At 36.8% G+C, this 25,660-nt stretch overlaps 1 protein-coding gene, 1 long non-coding RNA gene and 2 other non-coding genes across 12 annotated transcripts; 3 read left to right on the forward strand and 1 right to left on the reverse strand.

The window, feature by feature from the left end:
* Nucleotides 1-409: 409 nt before the first annotated feature.
* On the reverse strand, nucleotides 410-18,086 carry LOC135580862 (uncharacterized). Of its 9 annotated transcripts, none has more exons than XM_065107835.1 (16): nucleotides 17,823-18,086; nucleotides 17,607-17,738; nucleotides 14,718-14,834; nucleotides 12,944-12,994; nucleotides 12,642-12,731; nucleotides 12,420-12,566; nucleotides 12,185-12,295; nucleotides 10,444-10,521; nucleotides 8,374-9,126; nucleotides 7,930-8,100; nucleotides 4,252-4,414; nucleotides 4,050-4,177; nucleotides 1,625-1,903; nucleotides 1,383-1,517; nucleotides 1,065-1,246; nucleotides 410-740 (listed from the first exon to the last, which is right to left on the reverse strand). In XM_065107835.1, the coding sequence occupies exons 1-16, from the start codon at nucleotides 17,913-17,915 to the stop codon at nucleotides 674-676; spliced, it is 2,697 nt and encodes an 898-aa protein (XP_064963907.1). In that variant the 5' UTR covers nucleotides 17,916-18,086; the 3' UTR covers nucleotides 410-673. The 9 variants fall into 9 exon arrangements, with proteins under 9 accessions (XP_064963907.1, XP_064963905.1, XP_064963906.1 ...); XM_065107833.1 differs by having other exon boundaries at nucleotides 10,444-10,524; XM_065107834.1 differs by having other exon boundaries at nucleotides 8,374-9,105; nucleotides 14,718-14,855.
* Nucleotides 18,087-22,255: 4,169 nt separating this feature from the next.
* On the forward strand, nucleotides 22,256-25,430 carry LOC135612073 (uncharacterized). Its single transcript, XR_010486743.1, has 2 exons — nucleotides 22,256-22,384; nucleotides 25,127-25,430. It is a non-coding gene; the product is annotated as an uncharacterized LOC135612073 (long non-coding RNA).
* LOC135613285 (small nucleolar RNA R12) lies at nucleotides 22,768-22,846 on the forward strand. The gene has a single exon (XR_010487268.1). It is a non-coding gene; the product is annotated as a small nucleolar RNA R12 (small nucleolar RNA).
* Nucleotides 23,132-23,213, forward strand: LOC135613282 (small nucleolar RNA SNORD24). The gene has a single exon (XR_010487265.1). It is a non-coding gene; the product is annotated as a small nucleolar RNA SNORD24 (small nucleolar RNA).
* Nucleotides 25,431-25,660: the final 230 nt, after the last annotated feature.

Genomic DNA, 25,660 nt, shown 5'->3' on the forward strand with positions numbered 1-25,660 from the left:
TGTAATCAGCGATGTCAATGAGTTCCCGCATATCAGCCTGAAGATTCCACCAGTCACCTCACCTCTCCTCTCCTTTGCTTCCACACTCCGAAAGTTTTGCTTCCATTATTCAAACAAAACTATATACATATGTGTGTTCTATGACAGCAAGCTCTTAAGTACCATAATCAATTATTTTGCTTGGGTTTAAATTAAATCTGACAAATGATATCTAAAACCACTTCTAGAAAAGATATATTTTCTAATTGAATAGAATGAAATGCCACAAAACATTAGGCTCCTCGTCCAGCATTCCCTACTCTAATCATAAAAAAAGAAGAAGAATATTTAACTAATTGTATAAATATTTAAGATAAAAGAATGTAGATTTCCTTACAACTGAACAAGATAACAACCAAACTATTCTCCCTAAAATAAATCAATGCTTCATATAATCACATCATTGTATCACAGACGACCAAGCAGTCTCGATCTTTTCTAAAGGTGACTGACAAGTAGCAAAGGAATCTCAAATGAAATTAAAGTTGTAGATTTAATTCTAAACTAAACTGAAAAGATACAATCATTCCATTGGGATTCACAAATATGTTCTTTACTTTAACACAGAACAGGCACATATTATAACATACCAAAACTTGAAATTTGTTGATCAATAAGATGTGATTCAGCAATTTTATACCACAAGTTCATCCTCGAGGAAATCATATTCAAAGGTGAAATCAGTTTTAATCCTCTGGCACCTGCAACCAAACAAGTTTTCAGTTATTGCAACAAGATATGGTTGGTGGCAAAGATATGATTACTAAAGCAGAAGGCCAGCAAAATAAATCTCATAACAATGTTCCAATGTTTTTGAATTGTATTCACGAAAGGAAAAAAAAGTAAGACTGAAGAATAAATATTCAGAGAATTTATACACTAAGTTTAGATTGACTACAGGAAAAATAAATTAGTCTGGATGAAGAATCAAATGAAAACACTAAAAGAAACACAAAAAAAGTAAAATATGCATTTCAATAAAATATGATAATCTCAGAAAGAATAAAAGATGCAGTGTAACGTACCATCCATGCTGAGAACCATCGTTTGCAATATGAAAATCAAAGTATACATAATTTCCTCTCTCAAAGTTATCATTAGTGACTTTTGGCTCCTCATGCCGTTGAAACCATGTATTAAATTTCTTGTGAAATCTCCATGACTGCCTTTTCAATTCTCTGGCAGCTAAGTACTGCTGATAAGTGCTCTGCAGAAATATATGAATGACCAGTAGTCCAAAATGTCTAGCAACTTATGTAGCATACGTAGTGTCTAGTACAAGCACAAATCCTAGAAATTCCTTCAGAAATTAAATCATAAGACCACAAAAAATGACTTGATACCTGTTGGTAGTAAAACGCAAAAAACAAGGCATCAGTGCCCAATGGATCCAGACCAAGTCGTTCCCAAAAGGCAGGATTATCAACTATGGGTGCCTGAGTTTGAGGATAACTAGATGGAGTCACTACAGGATGCCTCTGAAAAATTAAGAAAATACCATTAAATGAAATTGAAACATCTGACAAGATTTTGCAAAAGATCTAACAGAATGCTTAAAGAATGATAAAGGAAATAAGTTCCCCACCGGAACATAGTTCTTTGCACGTTCTGAGTCCCTGGGCTGTGGAAGTTTGTAGTATGCAGCTTCAAGCATCTGTAGATTGTAGATCTGATCGTGCATTCCACCAGAATTCCCAGCTACACCACTAATGTTGTCACCAATGGCACCAAGTTCTGACCCACTTCTTCTACCAATCACACCAAGGCTAGCAGAAGATTGACCGGGTTGCAATGGCTGACCAGGTGGAAGATCAGTATCCCTAGATAATTGATTCACTTCTGACACTGCCACAGTGCTTGTTCCCTGATGGCCACCAAAAAATATTCCAAAAATTAGGAATTTTATTCAATCAATAATTTTCAATTGTTACTTGAGTTTTTCTTCAAAGAAAATTTTGAACTAAAGAAATCAACAATAGAAGTGATGTTGTTAAGATTAAACATTTTATTTTACCTTCTGCAGTATGATTCTCTGCCTATATCTCCAAGTTGATTACAAGAGCCCTAATAAGAGGGGAGCCCTAAAGTAGGGAAGATCTACTTTCTCTTTCATTCTTCATCATCCTCACTCTGATACCCTTTAGGATGCTGATACCTCTACCTCTGCACCTTCTTCCCAAGTACCGACCACGGTATCAGGGGACTCCTCCAAGATGCCCTTTGGCATGGAGAAAGAAGACACTGTCGGCTCCTGGATTTTACATAGCAGGACAACCAAAACAGGCAACATAAAGGTTAACATGGTGCAACTTAACCTAAACACAAGCTGAACTTAAGCTCTAGTGCTGAGTTTGGCTCAGATATCCTAACTCAATTCAAGCTTAAGTTCAAATCCAGGAAGTCAAGCTCAGCCTAAGCATGCACCAAAGCACAAATGGACCCTTGTTTGCTAGAGTTTGGCTCAGATATCCTAACTCAATTCAAGCTAAGTTCAAATCCAGGAAGTCAAGCTCAGCCTAAGCATGCACCAAAGCACAAATGGACCCTTGTTTGCTAGAGTTTGGCTCAGATATCCTAACTCAATTCAAGCTTAACTTCAAATCCAGGAAGTCAAGCTTAGCCTAAGCATGCACCAAAGCAAAAATGGGCCCTTGTTTGCTAGAGCCAGACAGACTATTCAATATTGGCTCCATTACAACCCTAACTGTTAAGCATCTGCTTTCAGCTATTTAGGATGGGCAAACAATAAGGCAAAGTTTGACAATAAATGGTAATGGATGGTGATGATGATTGGTCAGAAACAGTGAATGATGATATAGATGATAGGTGGCGTTCAAAATTTTAACAATTGACAGATGGCTGGCAATAATTAAGTTGGAAGGTATGACAGACTAAAATTTAGTGATCAAACATTTATCAGGCATTTATTTGAAAGATAACTAAATTATTTTCAGCAGGACTTTATTGCAGTTGATGCTACCGAATCCAATGCTTTGTGGACTAGTGCCATTTTACAAATAATGCTCTCATGAATTATTGGTTTTTCCCACTTTTTTCAAAATCTGTGGTTTTATTAGCTCAGATTTAGCTCCAAGTAATATAGCCATTCCTATCCTATCAATCACATATATTTATCAAGATGGAGTTTGTTAATTCGCTAACTCTCCTAATAATAAACTAAAATGATTTATCTGACAATAACATGGAATGTGATAGATGGAGTATGACAAAGATGAAGTGTTGGAGTATTTCTATCAATCTCTTAAAATCAGTATTTACAGATTAATCCTCTGACACAAAACTTCTCCAAAAATTAATTACATGAAATCAAAAAATTATGCTGTCTGTATATTGTTTATATAAAAAATTATGCAAATACAGTAAAATATTAATCCATAACATTTATACTACATATAAATCACTAATTAATTTTCCAAAAAACATTAATTAAATATCAAAAATAAGCAGTATGTTTTGTTGTTCCCCCCACCCACAATACGTCTATCTATTTGTCTTGTCGTCAGCAATGACAATGGAGGCAAGGAATATACTCTCTTCTTCCTTTTCACATGCAGTCAGTGGGTCCAAGGACAATCAGGCACCTTTCGATGCTTGTCATGGCACATCCAAATCGTGTGTACTCCAGGCATCTAGGTTAGGTTGTCCCAAAAAAATCCAAAAAAGGTTGAAAATTAAAAAAAAAAAAATAGAAACTGTTCATCAGTATAGAATATGTACCAGGCATACCGACCCTGCACAGGTCACATTGAGTGGTACAAGGCCTGTACTGTATGGTATAGATCAGGCACCAAGAGTACCACCCCGGTTTCCAATCAGACCAGTAAATACCACTCATACCATACCATAACAGGCAAAATCACAAATCTCGATTTAAAGGTTAGAAGCTTATGTCTCGCCTATGTGTGCAAACATATGTAAGCATAGATAAGACAAAGAAGTGTCTCAAATCAAAAGTAAGACTACTTTGAATTGTGCTCACAAATCCCTACCACATATGATGTCTTCAAATCATCATCACTCATCATCTTGTTGACACTAGGACTTGAGGCAGGATCTGCAATCAGATCTTCAGATATATTATGTTGCTGCTGGTCTTCCGGATTGTCATGTACAGAATCTGTTTTTTTATATGATGATAGGGTAAGAAAGATTTTTCTTGAAACAGAATGTGAAAAAAAAAATTTAAGGTACCTCCATCTTTTGTTACAGTTGAAACCAAGGGATGTTGGGAGGACGGTTGAAGAACAGGAGTTGGTTGCTGTTGTGCAGCCGAACTAACAGACACAAGCCCTGCTCCCTGAACTCCAAGCCCTAGGCCAACATGGGGTGAAACAGAAGTGCTTTGAGGACTAAACTGCATACATATAAAGGTCATGAAACATTAGTGAAGTTACAGAAAGAACAAGATTAAAAAGCATTGCCACAAAAACCTTTCTTTCCCACATAAACCTTTCTTTCAAAAGCACTATTTATCCTGAAGGTACATGTCTAGGATACAGAAGCAACTTGTACATGCTCAGAAATAAATAATTTCTAGCAAAAAGAGTTTTTAAGTCATAAATCCAAGGTGATATATGCCAAGAGAGCTGGTAACTGTGCCGTGGATGCATTTTATTAGAAAAATATACACATCAAACTTTGAAGGCAGCAAGATTGATATAAAACAGTCCGAAAGAAAGTAGGATGACAAGAATATTATGCACCCAAATGCCATTTAGACAAACTATGACTACATACACATGCAAAAATTCTTGATAAATGGCAAATACTTAATTGAAGCGCCTTTAATTAAAGAAGTTTGACATTCCACATGCCTGACAAATTGTTCTTGATGCTTTTTCAATGTACCTAATGCTTCATTGTGAATAAAAAGCAAGATCCATAGCAAAAGCATCCGATTTTCTCAATTGCATTAGTGATGCTTGTGTACTCGTATGCATCACAAGTTACAACTATGCATTCTTCAGTAGAAGCTAGTGTATATAGATTTCCGAATAAAAACCAGTGACAACATGCAAATTTTGTGCATAAGTACTTCCCACATGGACTTGATCAAAAGAGCTACAGACATACCAAAAAAACTGAAGTGATAATGACATGCATGCTGGATACTAATGCTAGGATGGTGATACAAAGCAAATTTGTCGACACAATGAGGTCTACTTATGCACATATGCATTTCTCTGAATATATGTCTGATGGGTACATGAACATAGAAGAATGAGTCCACATATGTACATCCATGCTAGAACTATACCTATCACTTTTAATGACAATTTGGAAGGACAAAGCTAACGATAGGATCACATATCTGAAGGAATATAATCAAACAGGTCTATGACATTTTGTTAATTCTGTTAAGTGTGGATGAAAGTTATCTGGAAATGCAGTCTCTACGTATACAGGGGGGGATGCAAGTGTAATAATGTCTTATGATGCAACTCATTCAACCTAGACTGAATCAAACCTTGGATCTCTATTGGTTGGTTCTTGACTAAAATTAAACTTCCAAGCTTCCAACCATTAATGGAGTAGGCCCAAGAGAGTGTGGTATAGCTCCTACAAAGCTTCAAACCAGTGTTTTTAAAAGTGCTAGGCGTCAAGGCTCCAAAACACCCAGTACGCTAAATGCTCGCCTAGGTGCCCGCCCCAGCAATGATTTAAAAAATGCTAGGCACCAAAAGGCGCCAAAGCCCCAAAATGCCTGAGATGCTAGGCACTCGCCCAAGCGAAATGAGGGGCTCTAAAATATTATAATATAAAAATTATAATATAATTAATAAATATAATTATTTAAATAAAATATGACATTAAATTAAGAAAATCTAAAGTACAAAGTCACAATGTCATATTAACAAAAGTCTCAAAATTCAAAACAATAAAGCTTTACATCAAAGTCATTTATCTTGAAACCCTAATAATAATTTCAAATAAATAAATATTAACAGTATTAAAATTGAAATAATATATTATTAATTTAATAAATAAAAAAATACTATTAATAGTATATTATTAATATACTGTTAACAATATATTGAGTCGATGTGAGAAGAGTAGAGACCAATGTGAGGACTAAGGAAACGGAGGTTGTTGATTGAGAACAACGATAGCGATAGCAACAACAGCAACAAAGAAAGGTATGGGCGTTCCGAACGGTATGTTTAAAAATATTAAAATTAATTTTAATATTAAATAAATATATATATATATATAATCACATAAAATTAAAATAGTTAACGATGGTACGATTAAAACAATATTAAATATATTATATTTAAAAGATATTAAATATATAAAAATATATATAACTTAACAGTGCCCACTCGAACCCCATGCAAATAATTGCAACGTCGAGGGATGGCAACGAGCGCTGCAGCGAAGGAGCGGAAGAAGAAGAATCTTCTTCGATGTCGAGGGAACAATGGCAGCGGGCGCTGAAGAGCTGTGGCGTCTAGGGATGGCAGTGGGCACCGCAGCGAAGGAGCGGAAGAAGAAGAATCTTCTTCGATGTCGAGGGAACGATAGTAGTGAGCGCCAAAGAGCTACGGCGTCAAGGGAGCGATGGCAACGGACGCCACAGCGAAGAAGAAGACAACGAAGGAGGAGGAGGCAACGCCGGGAACTATTTCTCAAAGTTTCTCCCTCTTCTTCAAACGCCTCTTCCTCGCCTTGCCTCGCCACAACCGAGTTGATACCGCCCAGTAGGAAGCGATCCACGTGTCGGTCAACTAACGGACCGGTATGTACCGCTCAATACGGGGGGTACCATTCGATATTGCAAACCTTGGTTTTAATATCAATTAAGGATTAACAATCCACTGTTAACAATATTTAATCCGTCATTAACAATAGTCATAACATTAGAGAGGGGGAAAAGAATCATCGACAATAGACCATGGGAAAGTAGAGAGCAACAGTGATAGAGGAACCTTCGGACGATGGCAACAATAGTAGTGGCAGCGAAGGAAGCTACGAACGACCACGACAGGGGCAAAGGAAGCTTCTAATGTGTCCATCAACGACAGAGGAAGTTGCAGTCCTATTCCTCGGCAGAGGAAGGAGTTGCACACAAAAGCAACAGCGTCGTAGGGAACTACACACAAAAGCTACAACAACAGGAGATTTGGATGGTTTTGTTGACGATAGAGGAAGTGTTGGACCTATGCATCCGCAACAGAAGCAGAGGCTCACACGAAGTTAGCAACGGGACCATAGGTGAGTCAAGGCAGTGAAATACCTAAGGTTTATGGGTCCAAGGTGGTTAATATTACTATTTACTATGCGTGGTTGATTTAATTGAACCAACCGAGTTACTATTCAATCGATCCAAAGTTGACCATCTAGTTTAATTGCTCACTTTAAACCGGGTGCCTAGGGCACCTAGGTTCAAGCGAGAGCCTACGCAGTGTTCATTAAGGTGCATCGCTCAACAACTGTGCGAGGTGCTTGGCCTCGCCTCGCCCGAGCACCTTTTTGGAACACTATTATTTACTAGCACAAAGGTGATAAGAGTATTTTAAAGAACTACAATGATAGTCGATCGATACGAAAAACTACACTCTTTAACTAATAGTAATACGAACAAGAGACGAGATTGATTCTTTTAGGAAGTGCAACCAACCATTTACTTGCGGCATATGAGCAACAATTTACATTGAAGATGCACAGGCACCACAAAAGTAGTTCCACATTATGGTTGAAAAACTTTAGAGTGAAAGAAAAAAAACATCAATCTGCTACACATTTAACAAAAGCATATAATAACAATAACAGCATGGAGAGAAGTTTGCAAATCGTGGAACCAAAGACCTTTTCATGAGAAGGAAAAACCGCATTACATTTTTTAACATTTGAAAAAGAAAGAATTACCTGTTGTAAAAGTGAATTCTGCTGTTGTGTGGTAAACTGCTTGTGACTAGCACCAGAGAGATGTGGCCCGCTAAGTAGATTACTATGCCCTTGTTGCTGCACTTGTTGGAGCCGTTGCAGAAATTTCTCCCTCTGGTCAGGAGCTATCTCAGGACGCCCACGAAATTGGCCCTGAAGAGAGAATTCATCAAGCTGGGACCTCAGGCTCCCAAGCAAGAAAAACAAAACCATGACAAATGGAAGTCCAACACAATTCCAAATAATGCTTTACAGGTGGTAGCATGTAAAGAAATTTCTAAAAGGGAGCGTAGTGCACAAGAGTTCCCACAAACCATCAAATATTAGATCTAGTATGGTGACCAAGAGAAATAACATTGACCTAATAAAAATTATAAAAAACCATACTAAATAACTGTTTTATGGGATATTAACCAAAAAACATACATTCTCACTTGCATTCTGAAAAGAAGTTGCACTTTGAGGTCTCCATTGAATCCCAGAGACAACTGAAGGTGAAAAGACTCTTCCTCCAGCAGTAGAACCCTCTCCAACATTACTAGAATCATTTGAACCAGCTCCATCATTGGTCCTTGGCAACGACTGCAAGAGAATTCTGTTATCCAGAGGAAACGACAACAGAGGCTGTGCAAGCCCACTACTCCCAATTCTCTCATCAACATTTAACACATTTCGCTTAGACAAATCAGATAATGGAGGAACAGAACCAAGAGAAACATTTCCAGTGATTCCACCAGCTGAACTGAAAGTCATCGAAGTACTAATTGATGGTTGATTAGAGATCCCTCGGCTAATGCCTTTCGCTATTCCAATTTCAGGGATGGCTGGTGAAGATCTACGCACAGGGAAGGTCATATTATCATCCTCCTTAAGTGAGCTGGATGAATTAGGAGGAGAAGAAACAGCAGCAGATGAGTTCTCTATAACGCCTCGAACATTTGGTGGCACAGAAAGTATAGCTGCAACTGTTGGTCCAGCAACTGATGGACGCACAGGAACATTAGCAGTTGCAGATGAACTGGTCCCCACTGATATCCCAGAACTTATACCAGGAGGAACTGTTGATACCACAGTCACCATAGCTCCACTTTTTGAAGGTGGGGTTTTTGGTGCAACATCAGCGTTACTTTCCGGAGAAGCTGCATCATCACCTTGGTCCTGAGATATGATCTGTGTTAACTGATAAAATATAAGACCCATTATGCAGAACCATCACCAAAAGCCTATGCATTTTTCAAAGGTCTAATAGTAGGCCATGAAGAAGAAAAATCTAAAAAAATATAAACATTTAGAACAAGTTTAACAAATATAATAACCAGAAAAAGCATAGATATTATAAAAATTATTTTAAAATGGATGTTTTACTGCACAAGCCTTCCACCAAGACATCTATGTTCTATAAATTATAAACACTAAGAACTTTCTATTCAGATATCAGTCCACGCGGACTATATAAACACATACAACACACAAAAAGGAATTACAATGAACATAACAATGCTCTATCCAAACAAGTATAACAAGTAAAGAAACAGATTTAGACACGGTTCTGGTAGTTATACGCACTACCTTGGGAGGTATACTTACTTACATTTGGTAGGTAAGTATCAGCTGCAAGTGAAAATCATCTAACTAAAAATGTCTATGGTACAAGCAAGGTCCTATTTATGGACAAATAGAAGGGTGAATTCACAAGCAGGGACCTCCTTCTAAACAAGGTGTTTAATTTCGAATAATATTGCCCGTACCGGGCGGTACCGTCGATGACCAAGGAAGAAGAAAGAAGAGGGGTGATCGAGGAAGAAGAAAGAAGAGGGAGAAGGGGAAGAAAGAAAAGGGAGAAGAGGAGTACCTACGCCGCTCTCCCTCCTCGTCTGTCGATGACCTCTCATCTGCGTGGGGAGAAGAATCTCAGCGTCGCTGGAAGAAGAGGCAACGTCGCCCCGTGTGGGGAGAAGAGAGGCAACGTTGCAGAATTTTTTTTTACTTATATATATATATATATATATATATATATATATATATATATATATATATATATATATATATATAGAGAGAGAGAGAGAGAGAGAGAGAGAGAGAGAGAGAGAGAGGCACCCCGCGTGGGGAGAAGAGAGGCGAGATCGCCGAAAAAGAATTTTTTACTTTATATATATATATATACCGCTTGGTATACAATACCATACCATACCGAGCAAATGTCGAAACTCCGGTGCAATACGAAATTTCAATCATTGCTTCTAAATATTGATTTTGATCATTTATTAACTAGTACTATCAAAAAAATAAATAAATGTGATATATTTGAGCCACTCTAAGGATCAAGTAAAAGGGTGAACTATGCTGTTACAAAACCTACAAGCAGGAAAGGTCCACTATATATTGGGCTCGACCATTTACTGACTAGCACTATTAAAAAGCAAATATTTGTGACATAGTCTAACAATTAAAATTCATTCATGTTGTGTCCATTATTGCTCATTAAATAAGACATACAGATAACTGAGCAGCCGAACTGGCTACAGCATTCTTCAAGCCTAAAAGTGCACTAGCAGTTGAAACAGAAGCAACGCCCTGCTGAACAAGAAAAGATTCAAAAGATAATTTAAAAAGTTAGTAATCTTTCAGAAAAAATATAATATGACAATCATCAATATATACAAAAATTATTAAATATGGGGAAGAACCAAAAAAGGGTTATGAAACTATAATGCTAAATATGTAGTAAAAAAACAGGAAGATATTGAACCACTCAAGTTGATAGCAGAAATATGGATTTTAATGACAAACTCAGCACCCACAATTCCATACAAAAGTAAATTTAAAGCTTCATAGGCTTCAATAAGTAGAAAAACGAATTACAACATTTTTCACTTGTGCATGCAATATATTGTTTTGGTTGGATACTATGAGTACATAAACATCAGAGTATAGAAATACGATAGGAGTTGCCAAAATATATATTGAACCTGACTTTGCAACTAAAAGAAGTAATAACAAACATGGAACCAACGAGTTTATTAGGATTTAGGACTTAACATTATATATCATGTCACTTGGTAGACCACCGGCATGTTAGGTTCACAATCCATATGATACTGTATCATGTTGTATGTATAGTTCCATGAGCCTGTATCAGTTTGACATGGTGATGTGGCATCCATGCATGCCACATTTCAGTTCTGGTTCTTATAAATGTTATTTAATATTATAATGAATGAATTGATCAGAGAAACAAAGGCCATATTAGACATTCATCAGACAAACAAAAGCCATATTTGATATTCCTATTAATAATAAGAAGAGATTTGATGACCACTAGTTTAGCCAGTGATATTATCCTCATAAAAGCTCGGAAGCAACAGATCCATGAAGCTGAAATAATTGGGACCATTAAATGTCATTATTATTGTGTTCATTGAACACATTTGGATTTAATTACCAGTCCACAACAACCATGGCAGTCCAACAGTATTAATAGTACATGGATGTACCCATCATTGCCAACAGCACTTTACCAAGTTGTATCATATCACACAGATCTTATAGGATTCTAGTACAGGTAAAAATAGTTGGACATTTTATAAGCTCATTTCCTAACATTGAGATTTCAAATTACCTGCTGCAATTATTCATGACACAAAACTTATAGAGAATCACAACCCAAGGCCCAGAACACATTTACAAGAAGGGTAAACTGATCAGAGATTATGCACTACAGTTCCTACCAGAATCCAGATGGACTAATATGATACACTTGGTATGTCTTGGTACACTAGAATTGCTAGAGAAATCGTACTTCAATCAATAGAGATATTGGTCATTAATAGCTGAATGCCATGGATAATAAGTTGACAATTTCAAATAAGATACCATAACAATCCTTATTAGAAGTAAAAAAAAAAATTCTTTGATCTGGCAAATGATGCAAAATCCAGAATCATGTAAAGCTCCAAGATGATCTAATTAGAGGCAAAACCTTCCAAAATACAACCAACGAGTTCAATCATGAAAAATGCGTCTGGGATGAAGCCCTTCTTATGTCTTCAAATAAGAAAAAAATATGACAAGAAACAAGCCAATAAACTACATGTTCTTCCACAACTAAAAGCAGAATAAACCCCATCAAGACGTCTAAACAGAATTCGTTTTTACACCAATTTTAAGCGGTGAACATATTCATGCTCAAAAAGAAGAAAATATAAAATAAACAATACTTGTTGGAGAGACAAGTTACCTTAGCAAGACTGGAAGGACCAAGTGAAACAAGATCTTCTAGGGCTTCCACCTTTTCTAGTGGCAGAGAGCTGTAAAGCTCATCAACATCACCAAATTCATCAAAATCGTCCTTCAAAAATAATTGAGAATGAATTAAACTAAAGCCAGCTAAATGTATTTAAGAGATTTTCATAGAATGTCAGAAACAATAGTGGAAAAAAAGACTCCAAATCGAATTGAAAACAAAGACGTACCTGATTCCGTTCAACATAATCTTCTAGAAAATCTTTAACATCATTAACCTGTTCAGGACTCAATTCATCATTATCCAATAATCTTAAAATCAACTCCAATTTCAAAATGTGAGCTTTGTGCCTCGCAATAGATGTTTCCAAATGCGTCTGAAAGAAGATCTTCAGTATAAGCGAACGATGTGGTACAGTTAATTGGGCAAAACAATTTGTTCAATTAACTACCAGCCGAGGTGGTCTTGTTTTCCCTTTCTTTACAGAAAGCCCTTCAACCTCAGCTTCAAAATTGTCAATCTGACTCTCCAAATCCCCAACCTAAAAGAATTTCTCATAAACACTTGGTGACTTTAATTGAATCAAGTATAACCCAACACAAAGAACAAAAAGGAGTCAAATGCTATAGACAGAAGATTCATGAAGTTTCATGAACCTAAACAAACAAATGAATAAACACTAACAAGTTATAAAACTTCTGAAGCAATAATTGAAGGACAAAATCATAATGTGGTTAAAAAATTGCATCTTACCACATTGTTCAACCAGTCCCTTGTTTCCGATTTGGCCTTCTCTTTTGGATCCTGGCAGTACAAGCAAGGTTGCAAACATGCAAAATAGAGGTCAAGTACTTATTGGGCAAGAAAGATAGATTTGAAATAGTCAGAACACACCAACTATATCCAATAATGGTTCATATATAGAATGAAAAACAGTTACAACAATCGACTCAATCAGAGAAATACTAGAGTGATTTAGCTTCTTAGATAATAGACACAAAAAAGGGGACATATAAAGTAAAATAGTTTTAAGCATTCTTGTAACTGATAAAAACTGAGTTAAATTGGAACATAATTTGAGGATTGATGTTCAGGTTAACATAGACCGAGGCCAGGTATTCTATATCATGTCATCTTTATTTACTAATTCTAGTACATATGCCGAATAGATGCAAATCAACAACATGCCATTCAGTGATTTAAAAAGCGCTAGGCGCCAAGGTCCACAAACGCTCGAGGCGCTAGGCGCTCGTCCGAGCGAAACGAGGCGCTAAATTATAAAAATATATAATATAATTATTTAAAATTTTAAATAAAAATATGCTATTAATTAAGCAGCGATGGCGAGCGGCGGCAGTGGCAGCGAGAAAGGGAAAGGGAGCGGAAGGCGCGAGCAGCGGGAAGGCTCGCGGGAGGGCTCGCAGGAGGCGAGAGGGTTCGCGGGAGGCGCGAGCATCGGGAGGGCTCGTGGGAGGCGTGAGCAGCGGGAGGGCTCGAGGGAGGCGCGAGCAGCTGGAAGGCTCGCGGGAGGGCTCGCAGGAGACACGAGCAGCGAGAGGGCTCGCGGGAGGCGCGAGCAGCGGGAGGGCTCGCGAGAGGCGCGAGCAGCGGCAGCGAGCGACGAGATCGCGATTGGGATCGAGAGCGACAGCGGCAGCAGGTTAGTGTTGGGTTAGGGTTAGGGTTAGGGTTGGGGTTATATCGGTTTAGTTGGTTCGATTGAACCAACTAACAACCGAACCAGGACCGAACCAGACCTAAAATTCTGGTTCGATCGCCTTTTTTACCCAGGCGCTGCCCGAAGCGCCCAGCGCCTGGGCTCGGGCGAGCGCCCAGGCGGCGCCTGTTTGAAGCGCGCCGCCTGGGACATTAGCGAGGCGCTTGGGCGAGGCGAGGCAAGCGCCCGAGCGCCTTTTGCAATCACTGATGCCATTCATATCATCAGGTTTGGAAACTCTTAGTAATATCACCTTCCCAACTGCATCTTACTCTTAATTTGGAAAACTGTAATTATTCTATCTGCCCAATCTAGAATGCTAGACGAAGCAACTACTAGATGGTTGGTATTGGTATTCAAATTAGTTGAGTGAATCATCACATATAAAGGTTTGTTCCATGCTAAATTAAGCTTAATTTCCAGAAAAGTAAGATCACTATTTCAATCTACCTTATATGCATGCTGACTTTGGTCTCTGTGCACGTATACTAAGAATATGGAAGAGAGGGATTTACTAGATGTTTCATTATTAAAAAAATACACTACCTCCTAGGAAATAAACATAATGAGCATGATCCTCGAGCAAATGTTTCTTTAAAACCATCAAATAAGCATCAGACTAGGCCTAACAAAGACAATTTCATTTATCAACATATTCTGAAGCTACAATCGGATTGTCAGCCAATGAAAAAGCACTTCTTCATAGATGTCAGAGTCAAAAAAGCAAGCCATATAGACCATGATGATCAAAAATTAAGTGACTTCTTGTAAATTGCATTAATAGTAGGTAAAGGACAACATGCAACTTACTGTCTTAGGTTGCTGACCTAATCCTTCCTTGGAGAAGGCTTTTGTTTTTGTCTCCTTCTCACAAACCTTAAATCTTTCCATTTCACGTTCAATGAGCTTGCGAGCATCCATAAGAGCCTGCTCATAAGAGGCACTAACCTATGTCAAGGTATATCACAAAATTGACTGTCAACCCCAGAACCATAAACCTCAAATTTAAAGTGCAGCATTTTAATAGCACAGTTCAACTATAATAAATTCAGCAGAAGAAAATAAAAAAATGGTTGAATATACCTTCTAAAAGTGATTGGAAAATGCAGAAGAATCTTATATAAAGATGAGTGCAATGACTAAAGAGCATACAACATCAATCTATGCATCGTAATATTTTGTTTCAATAAATATAAGCTAATAACATTTTAGAAAAACTTTCAATGACACTCGTTGTCAAGAATATAACCTCCTCTGTAATTTATAAGTTGATAAACTAAAGTACCACATCACAAAACATCTGAGCTCAGAAAAACTTGTAAACAGTAATGTGGCACAGCACAATGCATTATGGACACACATCTAAATTAATCATATGCAACTAGTCCAACCAGATTGACTAATCATGATACTCCACTATACCATCTTCATTTGACAGGGTAAACTAGATACACACCACATAGTCTTATGGACAAACACTACTAAATTCAATCATAAGCAACTAATCCAACAAGACAAATCAAGGGATTCTCTGCTTATACAATTTTCTTGACAATGTAAACTAGAAATTTTTGTGAGAATTTAAACCAAATTATGCTACAAAAAAAAAATGCTGTTAGGAACAACCCCCTCCCAACTAGGGTCCCTGTTCTTCAAGGGAAAGGACCTTCAAAGGACCAAAATAGAGAACCAAATTAGTATAACTCAGAATTCAGGAAATAACTGCCTGGTCCTGCCTCTAGGGTAATAGTCATCATTATTATTGAAAAGTGAAAACTAATACTAAATTCCTAAATTACTAGGATTAGATCTCTGCCAATCACTATCTAGTTGTCATTCTTTAGCGAAGCCAGGCACTGGAGCCTTTGGAGGTTGTTACCCAATGGAATGGGGCTAGCCAGCCATACCGATTGTTGGGATCAACTTATTTTTCATTACATGAGTATCAGAGCCTGTTGCTGTCCAGCAGACAGTCCAATTCCTGAAACATCTATGACCACATAGAAATATCTAGTCTCCTCCGAATTGCCTTAAGACTTGCTTTAGAAGACCATATCCAGAAAAGAGAAAGTATTGTCCTCTTATCCTATCAACGTTAGATGTTTTCCCCGTCCTGGTAAATCACAATTTATGCTTTCAAAATCAATGCCCTGTCTGTCTCGGTCAAGATCAGAGCCAATTATTGCTGTCTGAGGCTTTGCATCACATGTGGTAGTGACCAGGTCTTGTCAGGGTTTGACCATTGAGTCACGTTTCAAGGACTCTATGGATGTGTTGCAATACTAAAAACTGAATGCTTACAACATGACTCCTAGTTTTGTTTGTCTAAATTCAACATAGATTATTGCCACATGCATCAATTCCCACTATTTAGCTTTGTCAAGGACAGTGACTTCAAACATGTAACTTGCTATTTTGTTAGCTCCTTGCATCTCCAGAAACCTCTAACCTGATTTGAGGCATGTGCTTTACAAACATATTTGACCTCAGGACAGATTTGAACCAAGTCACATGTTTTTCTTTATTTCCAAGGGAAACTTCTTCAGTTGCCAACCAGTAAGTGTTTTTCCCCATTCCTTACATAAGTCATATAACCCAACATCTTCACCTCAAGTCTGAATGCAATTGGATACATTGTTCCTTATGCTCGGCTTTTTTATCACAAAGTCATAGGTTGCCTTGCAGTCATGTGGTGAACTTTGTATTTTATTCTAAACGATCACACAGCAAGCAAAATGGACAACTTCACTTTTATTATGTCTTTAACTTTTTAACAAAATCATCTTCAATCAACTCTTTCTCTCATTGTTGACAACAAAAACACCATACAGTTTTTGAATTTAACTAGTATATTTTAACCTACTGATATAAAAAGATCCTGTTATAGAATTAAATTAAAAAATGTCTCAACAAGACAAAATATGAATTTAATAAGCAGATATGGGATTTCAGCATGTACCAACATAACATTATACAAGCACCACAGAAAATAGAGGAACATAAACCAGTGAAACCAACAAGTCAGTATGTACGTTCGATTGACATAAAAATATTGGACCATTGACAAACAGAAGCAGAAACAAAATAAAAAAACCATTTACAGAGAACAAGAATCAAGAATCTCTAAAAGGTCAGCCATTATAAAAAATGGCTGATAAGCTCATCGGCGTAAGCCACCACAATATTACCTTGTTGGTCAAAAATAAATAAAAAAACAAAATAAAAGTGTCGTTTTCAAACCACAAATTTGTTTAGCTGATCAATATTGAGAACTATAAGAAAAACTCGCTGAAAGATCCAGCAATAATGACAGAGAGATACAAACATTAGTGTTAAGAAAGTAAATGTGATGTATTTATCTTAAAACACTGTATCCGATTTGTATTTAGGATGTTATTACTTGCCAAGTCCAATGGAGACAAGAAGAAAGGTAAATTTTTTACACTAGGAAAATGTGAATTTTGATCCCAAATTACATAGCAGAAAGTTCCCCCTTTTGCTTCGAGTATAATCATTTCAAGAATATCTGCTCAGTACATGTCACGAAATCAAGTTGTCAAGCTTCCAGTACCATTAAGATCCCACAAACGGCAAGAACAAAGACACCAACAATCCTAGCTACATCAGAGACATGACATCAGAAGGAGGTCACAGTGTACGCCAGATCAAAGATGTCCACAGGAAGGACGAAACCCTAACCTTCTTATCCTTGATGTCGCTAGACTGTATCCATGTCTTGATTTGATCGCGATACCGCTGCAACTTCTTAATCTCCTTCTTGAGATCCGCCTCGAATTTCTCCTTCTGGTTCGCGTTCTCCGTGTCGTAAACCTACCAAAAGCACCCGAAGACCATCAAAACCACAAAGGGAAGCTAAGAATCGTGCGGATCTCCCCTATCCCCACGCGGCAGTACCTTGTTCCATATGCTATCGAAGACGTCGACGCCTTCCTGGACCTTCTTCAGCACTCGATCAATCTCACCCTGCAGCTTCCGACTGGCGCCCATGGTGATACCCCGACAGAGAGCGGCGACTCGCGGAGTTCTCGCATCCAAAGGGCTCGGCGGATTTAGGGTTTACCCCTTTCTAGGTTTCGGAAACGAACAATATGGTGGAATCGGCAAATCGGATGGCACCTCACAGCCTCGACAATAAAATGAACCTACGTCGGGTGTTATTTTGTCGGTGATCACTCGAGACGATAAGCTTATGCAGTCTTACTCACAAATTGATACTATAATTATTTCAAAATATATACATATATATATATATAAAGTATTAAAAAATAATTTGATAATTATTATATTTTATATATTTAATCTAATTATTATATATCTAACATAATTTTCTAATTTTCTAATTTATATATTTTAGACTTGTTTTCGTATTTATATATGCATATATTGCCTTCTATTTTATGTTCGTTGTATAATATACTATTTATATTTATATTTATATATATATATATATATATATATATATATATATATATATATATATATATATATGTTGTTGTGTATCTGAGATGAATGATTTATTTGGTTTGAGTGAATTTTGTGAAAGAAGCTTTAGTGGATGCATGGAGGGAAAAAGTATACATTATTTCTTTTATATAAATGAGTTATTATGAACACAAGGGAAAGAAAACACACCTTTTTTATGTTCATGATATATGTATGACCCATCAAAGTTGGAAATCAGTGGTAGCTTAGTAATTGTTTGCAGACAATTTTGCCACACGATCTGATAGGACACATCTTGGAACCTACCACATCAGCATCTAGGTCGGCATACCTAAACTAACACAAATCCCGTAAAGGTCCGACGGCGTTGACGAATCATAGCACCGTCTCGGAAAGGACGGGACGGCACCGAGTGTATATCGCACCGACCCGTAAAGATTGAGTCGGCATAGCGTCATCCCCCAAATGTCATGATGGTGCCAACCCAGCACAGCCCCCACCAAGTACGACGTCATCCTGCAAAGGCCGGGACGGCTTCCCACAATATCGTCCCGCAAAAGTCAGGATGCACCGACCGAGCACAGTGTCATTCCGAAATATCGGGACGGCGCCCGCAGAGTACCCCCGACCCACAAAGGCCGGGATGACCCCGCATAGCATTGTCCTACGAAAACTAGGACGGCATCGACCGAGTACAACGCTGATAATAATAAAACAGTCCAGGTATGACCAGTCCCCCTGAGAGGAAGATAAAAACCTCTCGAGGGTCAGACAAGAGGAGGTTTTTTCTCCAACAATTCAACACCAATAAGATCTTCGGAGAGGTTGAAGTCAGGAACCCCTTCCCGACCCCGACCTATGTACAAGGATCGAAGCCCGAGGAGCACCCGACTCGAAAGCCAGAGCCCAAAACCAGGCCCACCAAAGGTGGATGATCTTGCACATATGAGACGGAACCAAACCGTACCAGCTCGCTCTGCCATGATGTGAAGGATCACTATCACAATCCATCTTTGTATTACACAGCTCAGATCATTGCAAATTGTGATGGGAGCAATCAAGTAGCAACACCGAATGAAAGAAATTATCACAAAAGTGATGTAGAAGAAGTAGAAGATGGTAATAACGTAATGGAGTAGGGCAGCCAATCGTGAGAATGAGCGAGAAGTAATGCCAAAAAAAAGATTACGTGGTCGCCTATGCTCTCTACCTTCTCCGGAGAGCTTTCAACCCGTTTAGCTTCAAGATTTCGATCCATTCCATCCTCTTTGAGTTCAAGTTCAATCTCATGATTTCGATTCGTTCCGTCTTGTAAATTCTAACATACTCTGACCCTCTGTAAATAAGGTTCTCAATCAACTCATTCCGAAGTAGTAGAAGGTCACCTGATAACTCTGTGAACTGTCACAACCAATTGCTCAGGCCCCGTTGAGCGCCGGTGACGGCTACTTTCTTGAGGTCGGAGCTGAACATGAAAACCTATGCAGTTTAGCTTTGTTTGAAGTAGATGACATCATGGTAATTGCTTGTGTCATTACTCCTGCTTATGGGATCTGCATCCTTCTTTATCAATATGAAAGCTCATTTACGATGGAACAACGAAGGAGATGATTCATTCTACAAGAAGTATCATTCGATCACACAATTACATTCATAAAAATAGCAAATAAACCACAAATGTGATGGAAGAAATTCCCTAGTTCATGTTTTTCGGCATGATTCAAAAAATAAGTTTAATGGCATAAAATATAGTTCATTTATCTCAGACTTAGAAGGACAACAACATTTAGATAGTGAACCAATAGTTTTCTTATTTTATTTTATGTAAATGTTGAGATATTTAGATTAAAAGTTACCATGTTTTTGACATTATTCTAAAGAGGAGCATAATGATACAAATTTTATTTCGCATATTCAACATAGCATGATAACCCCATCCATATAATGAAACAATCATTATTTTATATTTTATGTGAATTTTAGAATATTTAAATTCTAATTTGACATATTTTCAATATGTTTCTAAAACAAGTGTAATTATTTTTATTTTTTTTACTCACGATATAAATATTGTCTATTTCACCGAAAAAATAACATAGAGATAATGAATCGATAGATTTTCTTATTTTTCTATAAGATCATGAGATTTATGTTCAATTTTGATAGGTTTAAATATGATTATGAAAATAAGTATTAGGATATTGATTTATCAATATAACATCAGCGTATATGGATGAACGAGGAGGATTGTCACCGATTTGAAATTACAAATTGAAGAACTCGTATACTAGAGACATCTCACGTGGTTAATCCAAAAACATCAAAAACCCTCATCTCGACCTTGGAAATTGATGTTATTATTGGTGGACCTATCTCGGAGGAAGATAACTCATCGGGTCATAAAACTTATGTTCAAGCTATCATTAAAAAGTACTTAGTAGGAAAATATAACCTTTAAGGAGGAAAATACATAGTATCTTGACTCGAACAATGATGATGCCTTAGTAGTTTCAATAATGATGATCAATATTCAGGTAAAAAGAGTTATGATTGACATAAGTAAGTTTATCGATATCAACTACTTTGACGCTTTTCAAAAATTTAGGCTCTCAACTAATGACCATATCCCTATGAGTTCTTCACTACCGATTCTATTTTGTCTGGGATCATAATCCTATGTGTCATATTTGAATATGAATATTGCTTCAAAACGATACTAGCTAAATTCATAATGGTAGATATTCAATCGACATACAACATAATCATAGGCCAATGTACAACATAATCGACATACAACTAAGGGTGGTGGTATCGATCTACCATATGATAATAAATTCCCGACAAGAATCGATATTGGAAAGCTAAGAAGCTACTAAATGGAGTAATCCCAATACTTACATGAGGGTGATCTCCTTACCAAGAAGGCCCGACCCTAGGTACGACTTATGAGACCCTCAATATTTTGTGAAGTTTCTCGTATCCTAAGTTAATGAAGTTGCTAATTGAAGTACCCTTTGACAAATGCTCGACTCGATTGAGTTATTAAGGTCGAGCACTTCTAAAAGAGAGATGGGTGCAATATATCAATTTTCTTTAGGAGAACATATGATGTGTTTTGCATAGTCATCGAAAGACATATTATGAATTGACCTTAAAATAGCTTAACATTATCAAAATATTTTTCTCGAGGCACAACTTCACAAAGGTCTCGTAAATTTGTTCCTCGTTACCGATAAACAATTAACGATGAAATAGACAAATTATTATGAGCAAAGTTTATTATCGAGATGTAGTTTAATGTTGTACTTATTAAAAAAAATAAAAAAAATATGTGTTTGACTATGTCAATCTTAACAAAACATGCTAATGATAATTATCTCCTTTCATGGATTAATTAGTTAGTCGATATTATCTTTGAGCTCCTCTCATTTATGAATATATTCTCAGGATATAACCAAACTCATCGAATGCTTTATCTATTATCATTTACAAAATTTTATTCATCGGCATCAACTCTTACATTACATAAAATATGAGCCTCGGTTTTATTCCATTTTTTAAATTTAACAAAAAAAAATCTAGCTCGTGGTTTGTATATATAGGTTTATCGGATAACGGTATTTGACCTATTCGGATCCGACCCGATAATATTTAGGTTTCAATTTCTTAATTTTAAATCATTTTGGATCCATTATCTTCATCGGATTCAGTATGAACCAAAGTTCTACACATGATTTGTTCGGGTCAAATACTCGATAATATCCGATCACGGTATAAATTCTAATGTTTGCATATATAGGTTTATCGGATAACGGTATTTGACCTATTCGGATCCGACCCGATAATATATAGGTTTTGAAGTAGCCGCAATTCTTTAAACCCGAAGTATCTCGAATCACTCCGCGGGGCGTCCTTAAATGGGCGAGAGAGGCGATTCCAATGGAACTCTATTAGGGTTTTGGCAGGGCTCCTGCTCCCGCCGTCCACCTCTCGCCACCCTTTCTCTCCATTAGGTCTGCGTTCTTCTTCGTGGAGCCAATTTCTAATGCGTTGGATTTTGATTCGGAAATTCGTGATCTCTTATTTGCCGATGTTTGTGGGAGTTTTTTAATCGATTAATGGGTTTCTTGAGTCGGCTTTCGAGGCCTAATATTGCAATTACTTGCTGTTGGTTTTTCGGTGCAGCAAGGAATCTATCGTTAGGCCAGATTCACTTCTTCCTTTAGCTCCGACGATCCTTTTCCCTTTACATGGTTTCTCTGTAGGATCTTTCGGTGACAAGGTCGATACATCTTTCTCCTCTCCAATTGATTCTATGTTGCTTCATGCCTCTGGAAGCAGTGTATTCGACAGATCTTCCTTCAAGATCCAATTTTTATGATCTGTTCTAACCGTGATGTTGGATGATGAAAGGAACAGACGGATTCCCGATGATGTCTAAAAATGATATTAGTAACCAGCTACTTCTGACACATCAAGCCGTTTCCAATCTCTTACTACCAGATCAGAAGCTCCAAATATGCTGTTCTTTCTGTGGATTTTTGTTTTGTTTTAAGTTTTCTTTTGTTAGACACCGTCCGATGTGTTATAGTGCATTTATGGGTTTGTATATTCAGATCTATGTTGGTTCAAATGTCTGTTTTCTGTAACAATTTTGATTTGTGTTTCCTTCTATGTTTTCTCTAATGGCGTTTTAATTTGTGTATGACCCTGCTTTAAGATTGTTCTTTAACATAGAATTTTTTTTTTCCATCTCTAAGTGCCTGTGATGTGAGATGATATTTGCTACTCTTGATGGTGATAACCATCTGATGATCTTTATCCACCAAGATCTCTGAGGCTCTTATAAGAACTTTGACCTTTTCTTCTCTTTGGTTCTGCAGTTGTGATTTTTTGTCAATTGAGAATGCTTTGATACTAAGTTATCATTGGACTTCGACAATCTGAAATCATTCAATAAAAAGGATTATTTTTGAGTTGTGTAGGGTTTATTACATTTCCATGTTTGTAATTTTTATTTTCAGGACCCTAAAATTATATCCCTTGATTAGTTTGTAACATTCAGACTTGTTATCTCCCTCACTGATGACTCCTAGATTCTCTCCAATGACAAGTTTTGTTATTGTTTTGGTTACTTAACTTTTAACAGGTATAACAAGATATCAATATGAAACAAATAAGCTTGTTAGCATGTGATACATTTACAAAAAAAAGGAAAAGATGACGCGAGCTACTTGCATAGCTAGTTGCCTCATGAATGCAGGCATTTTAGTATAGTAAATTAGCTTTTAAACTTTTATTTATTATATGTAGATGTTCTTGTTTGTTGTCTTGTCATTTGGGACGTAACTATTTTTGTTGATTTTTATGGCTATAAGTTTGCTTTATTATGTTATATTGGTTTGTCTAATTGTATCTTAACATTAAACTAAATTTTCATATATGTTCGGGCTAATTATAGGTTTTACGCTATAGTTAGACCTTCTTAACATCTTGTTCCTTAGATTTAAAAAAATTATATTAAAATTTTTATATTTATGAAAGTGAAATATATAGTTTCATTTATCTTAACGTCGTTGATTTAATCGATAAAAATATTAAAATAAAAGATAAAAAGTTAATTTTAATATTTTAGTTAGTAGTGGTGGACAACATCGATGATGGTGGATGGCAGTGTTGTTAGTGTTATAAGTGATTGTTGTAGATGAGGAGAACGATGATAAGAGGTGAGAGTCGCTTTGCATCTTCATTGATGTCGACGTAGTTGTCGAGTGGCTTTTTTGTCGTTTCTTGTCGACATCAATGTAGTTGTCGAGCAGTGAAAGGGTTGCCATCTATACGGTGGCTCTTTCGTCGCTCGACAATTGTGTCAATGTTGAAGCAGACGTAGAGCCACGAAAGGATCGCTCGAGTGGTTGTGGATGAGGAGAGCAACGACAAGAGGTGTGGGTCGTTTTACATATACGTCAATGTCGATGTAGATGCATATCAATGAAAATGTCGTTAAGCAATTGCGTTGGTGTTAATAGAGATGCAGAGCGATTCTCATCTTTTGTCGTAGTCATCTATAATTGACACTTGAGTGGCCTTTTTATTGCTTTGTATCTGTGTCAACATTAATGTAGTTGTTGAGTGGTGAAAGGATTGTTGATGCAGATGCAGAGAGACAAAAGGGCTATCGATGCAATTGTAGAGCGATGTTGCTCTACATTTATGTTGGCATAGACTTAGATGTTGAGCCGCTCTTTTGTTGTTCTTCTTATCCATAACAGTCACCATCGGCCTTTAGTGGTGTTGTCGTTTACTACCGTTGTACCATCAATTAGAATATTAAGATTATTTTTATCATCTTTTGTTTTTGTGTTTTCATCGGTAAAATCGACGATGTTAGGATAAAGATAGATGTTTTATTTTTTATAATTATAAAAATTTTAATATAAGATTTAACTCTTGGGATTGAGTTGCAAAGGAGGTCTGAGGATAATTTGTGATAAGCTTTACATGTTCCACCAGTTGTGTGATATTATCAATTCAATTTATTGGTTATCTTTGTTTTGTGTTTAAGTTAAGATTTTCATTCAAGATGCACTTTTTATCCTCTCTGTAATGATAGCAAATACATTATGGTGAAATAAAATTCTTGCTCGGCCACTGTTTTTTATCGTACTCTGTTTATAATTTTCAGAGATTCGATTGGCGATTGAACAACTCCTTGTGAAGTTTTCTTCTTATTCCCAAGTGTAATTTTTATGCAGATGATATCCAGAGATTACAAGTGGAGATGGAGCTACATAATTGAATAATTCCTCATCAACTTTAAACCACCCAACTGTGGGCACTTTTGGAAACTACCAAGAGACTGTTTAAGCAATGTTCTTGAGCCTGGTATACCTGAGGCATTGCTTTGCAGTTGTTCACCCAAAGCTCTATTCATGTTGTTCAAAATAATTATGCTAATTTGCTTTTTCAAAGATTTATCGATGTTGTTTGTATCAGTTCCTCGTGACTTTAAAATTTTGGAGTTTAATCATTATCTGAACATATTTCTGGTTGCGGTTATAGATGTGCGTCTATCCTAATTTGTGATGTTTCATATATTTTATAAGTTGACAAATTAGCTTAAGAACTGCCGCACGAATCCCATAAATGAATTTTTTTTAGTTTTTTTATTACATTACTATCTTATTGCAGTTCATCGTTTGTATTCAAGTCGAATTCCAAACTTGCTTTTAGAAAATGTGAGTATTAATTTTTATATTATTATAATATCATTGACATGTATGACACAC

The sequence above is a fragment of the Musa acuminata genome, chromosome BXJ2-5 (assembly GCF_036884655.1).
Source record: "Musa acuminata AAA Group cultivar baxijiao chromosome BXJ2-5, Cavendish_Baxijiao_AAA, whole genome shotgun sequence".
NCBI classification, from domain to species: domain Eukaryota; kingdom Viridiplantae; phylum Streptophyta; class Magnoliopsida; order Zingiberales; family Musaceae; genus Musa; species Musa acuminata.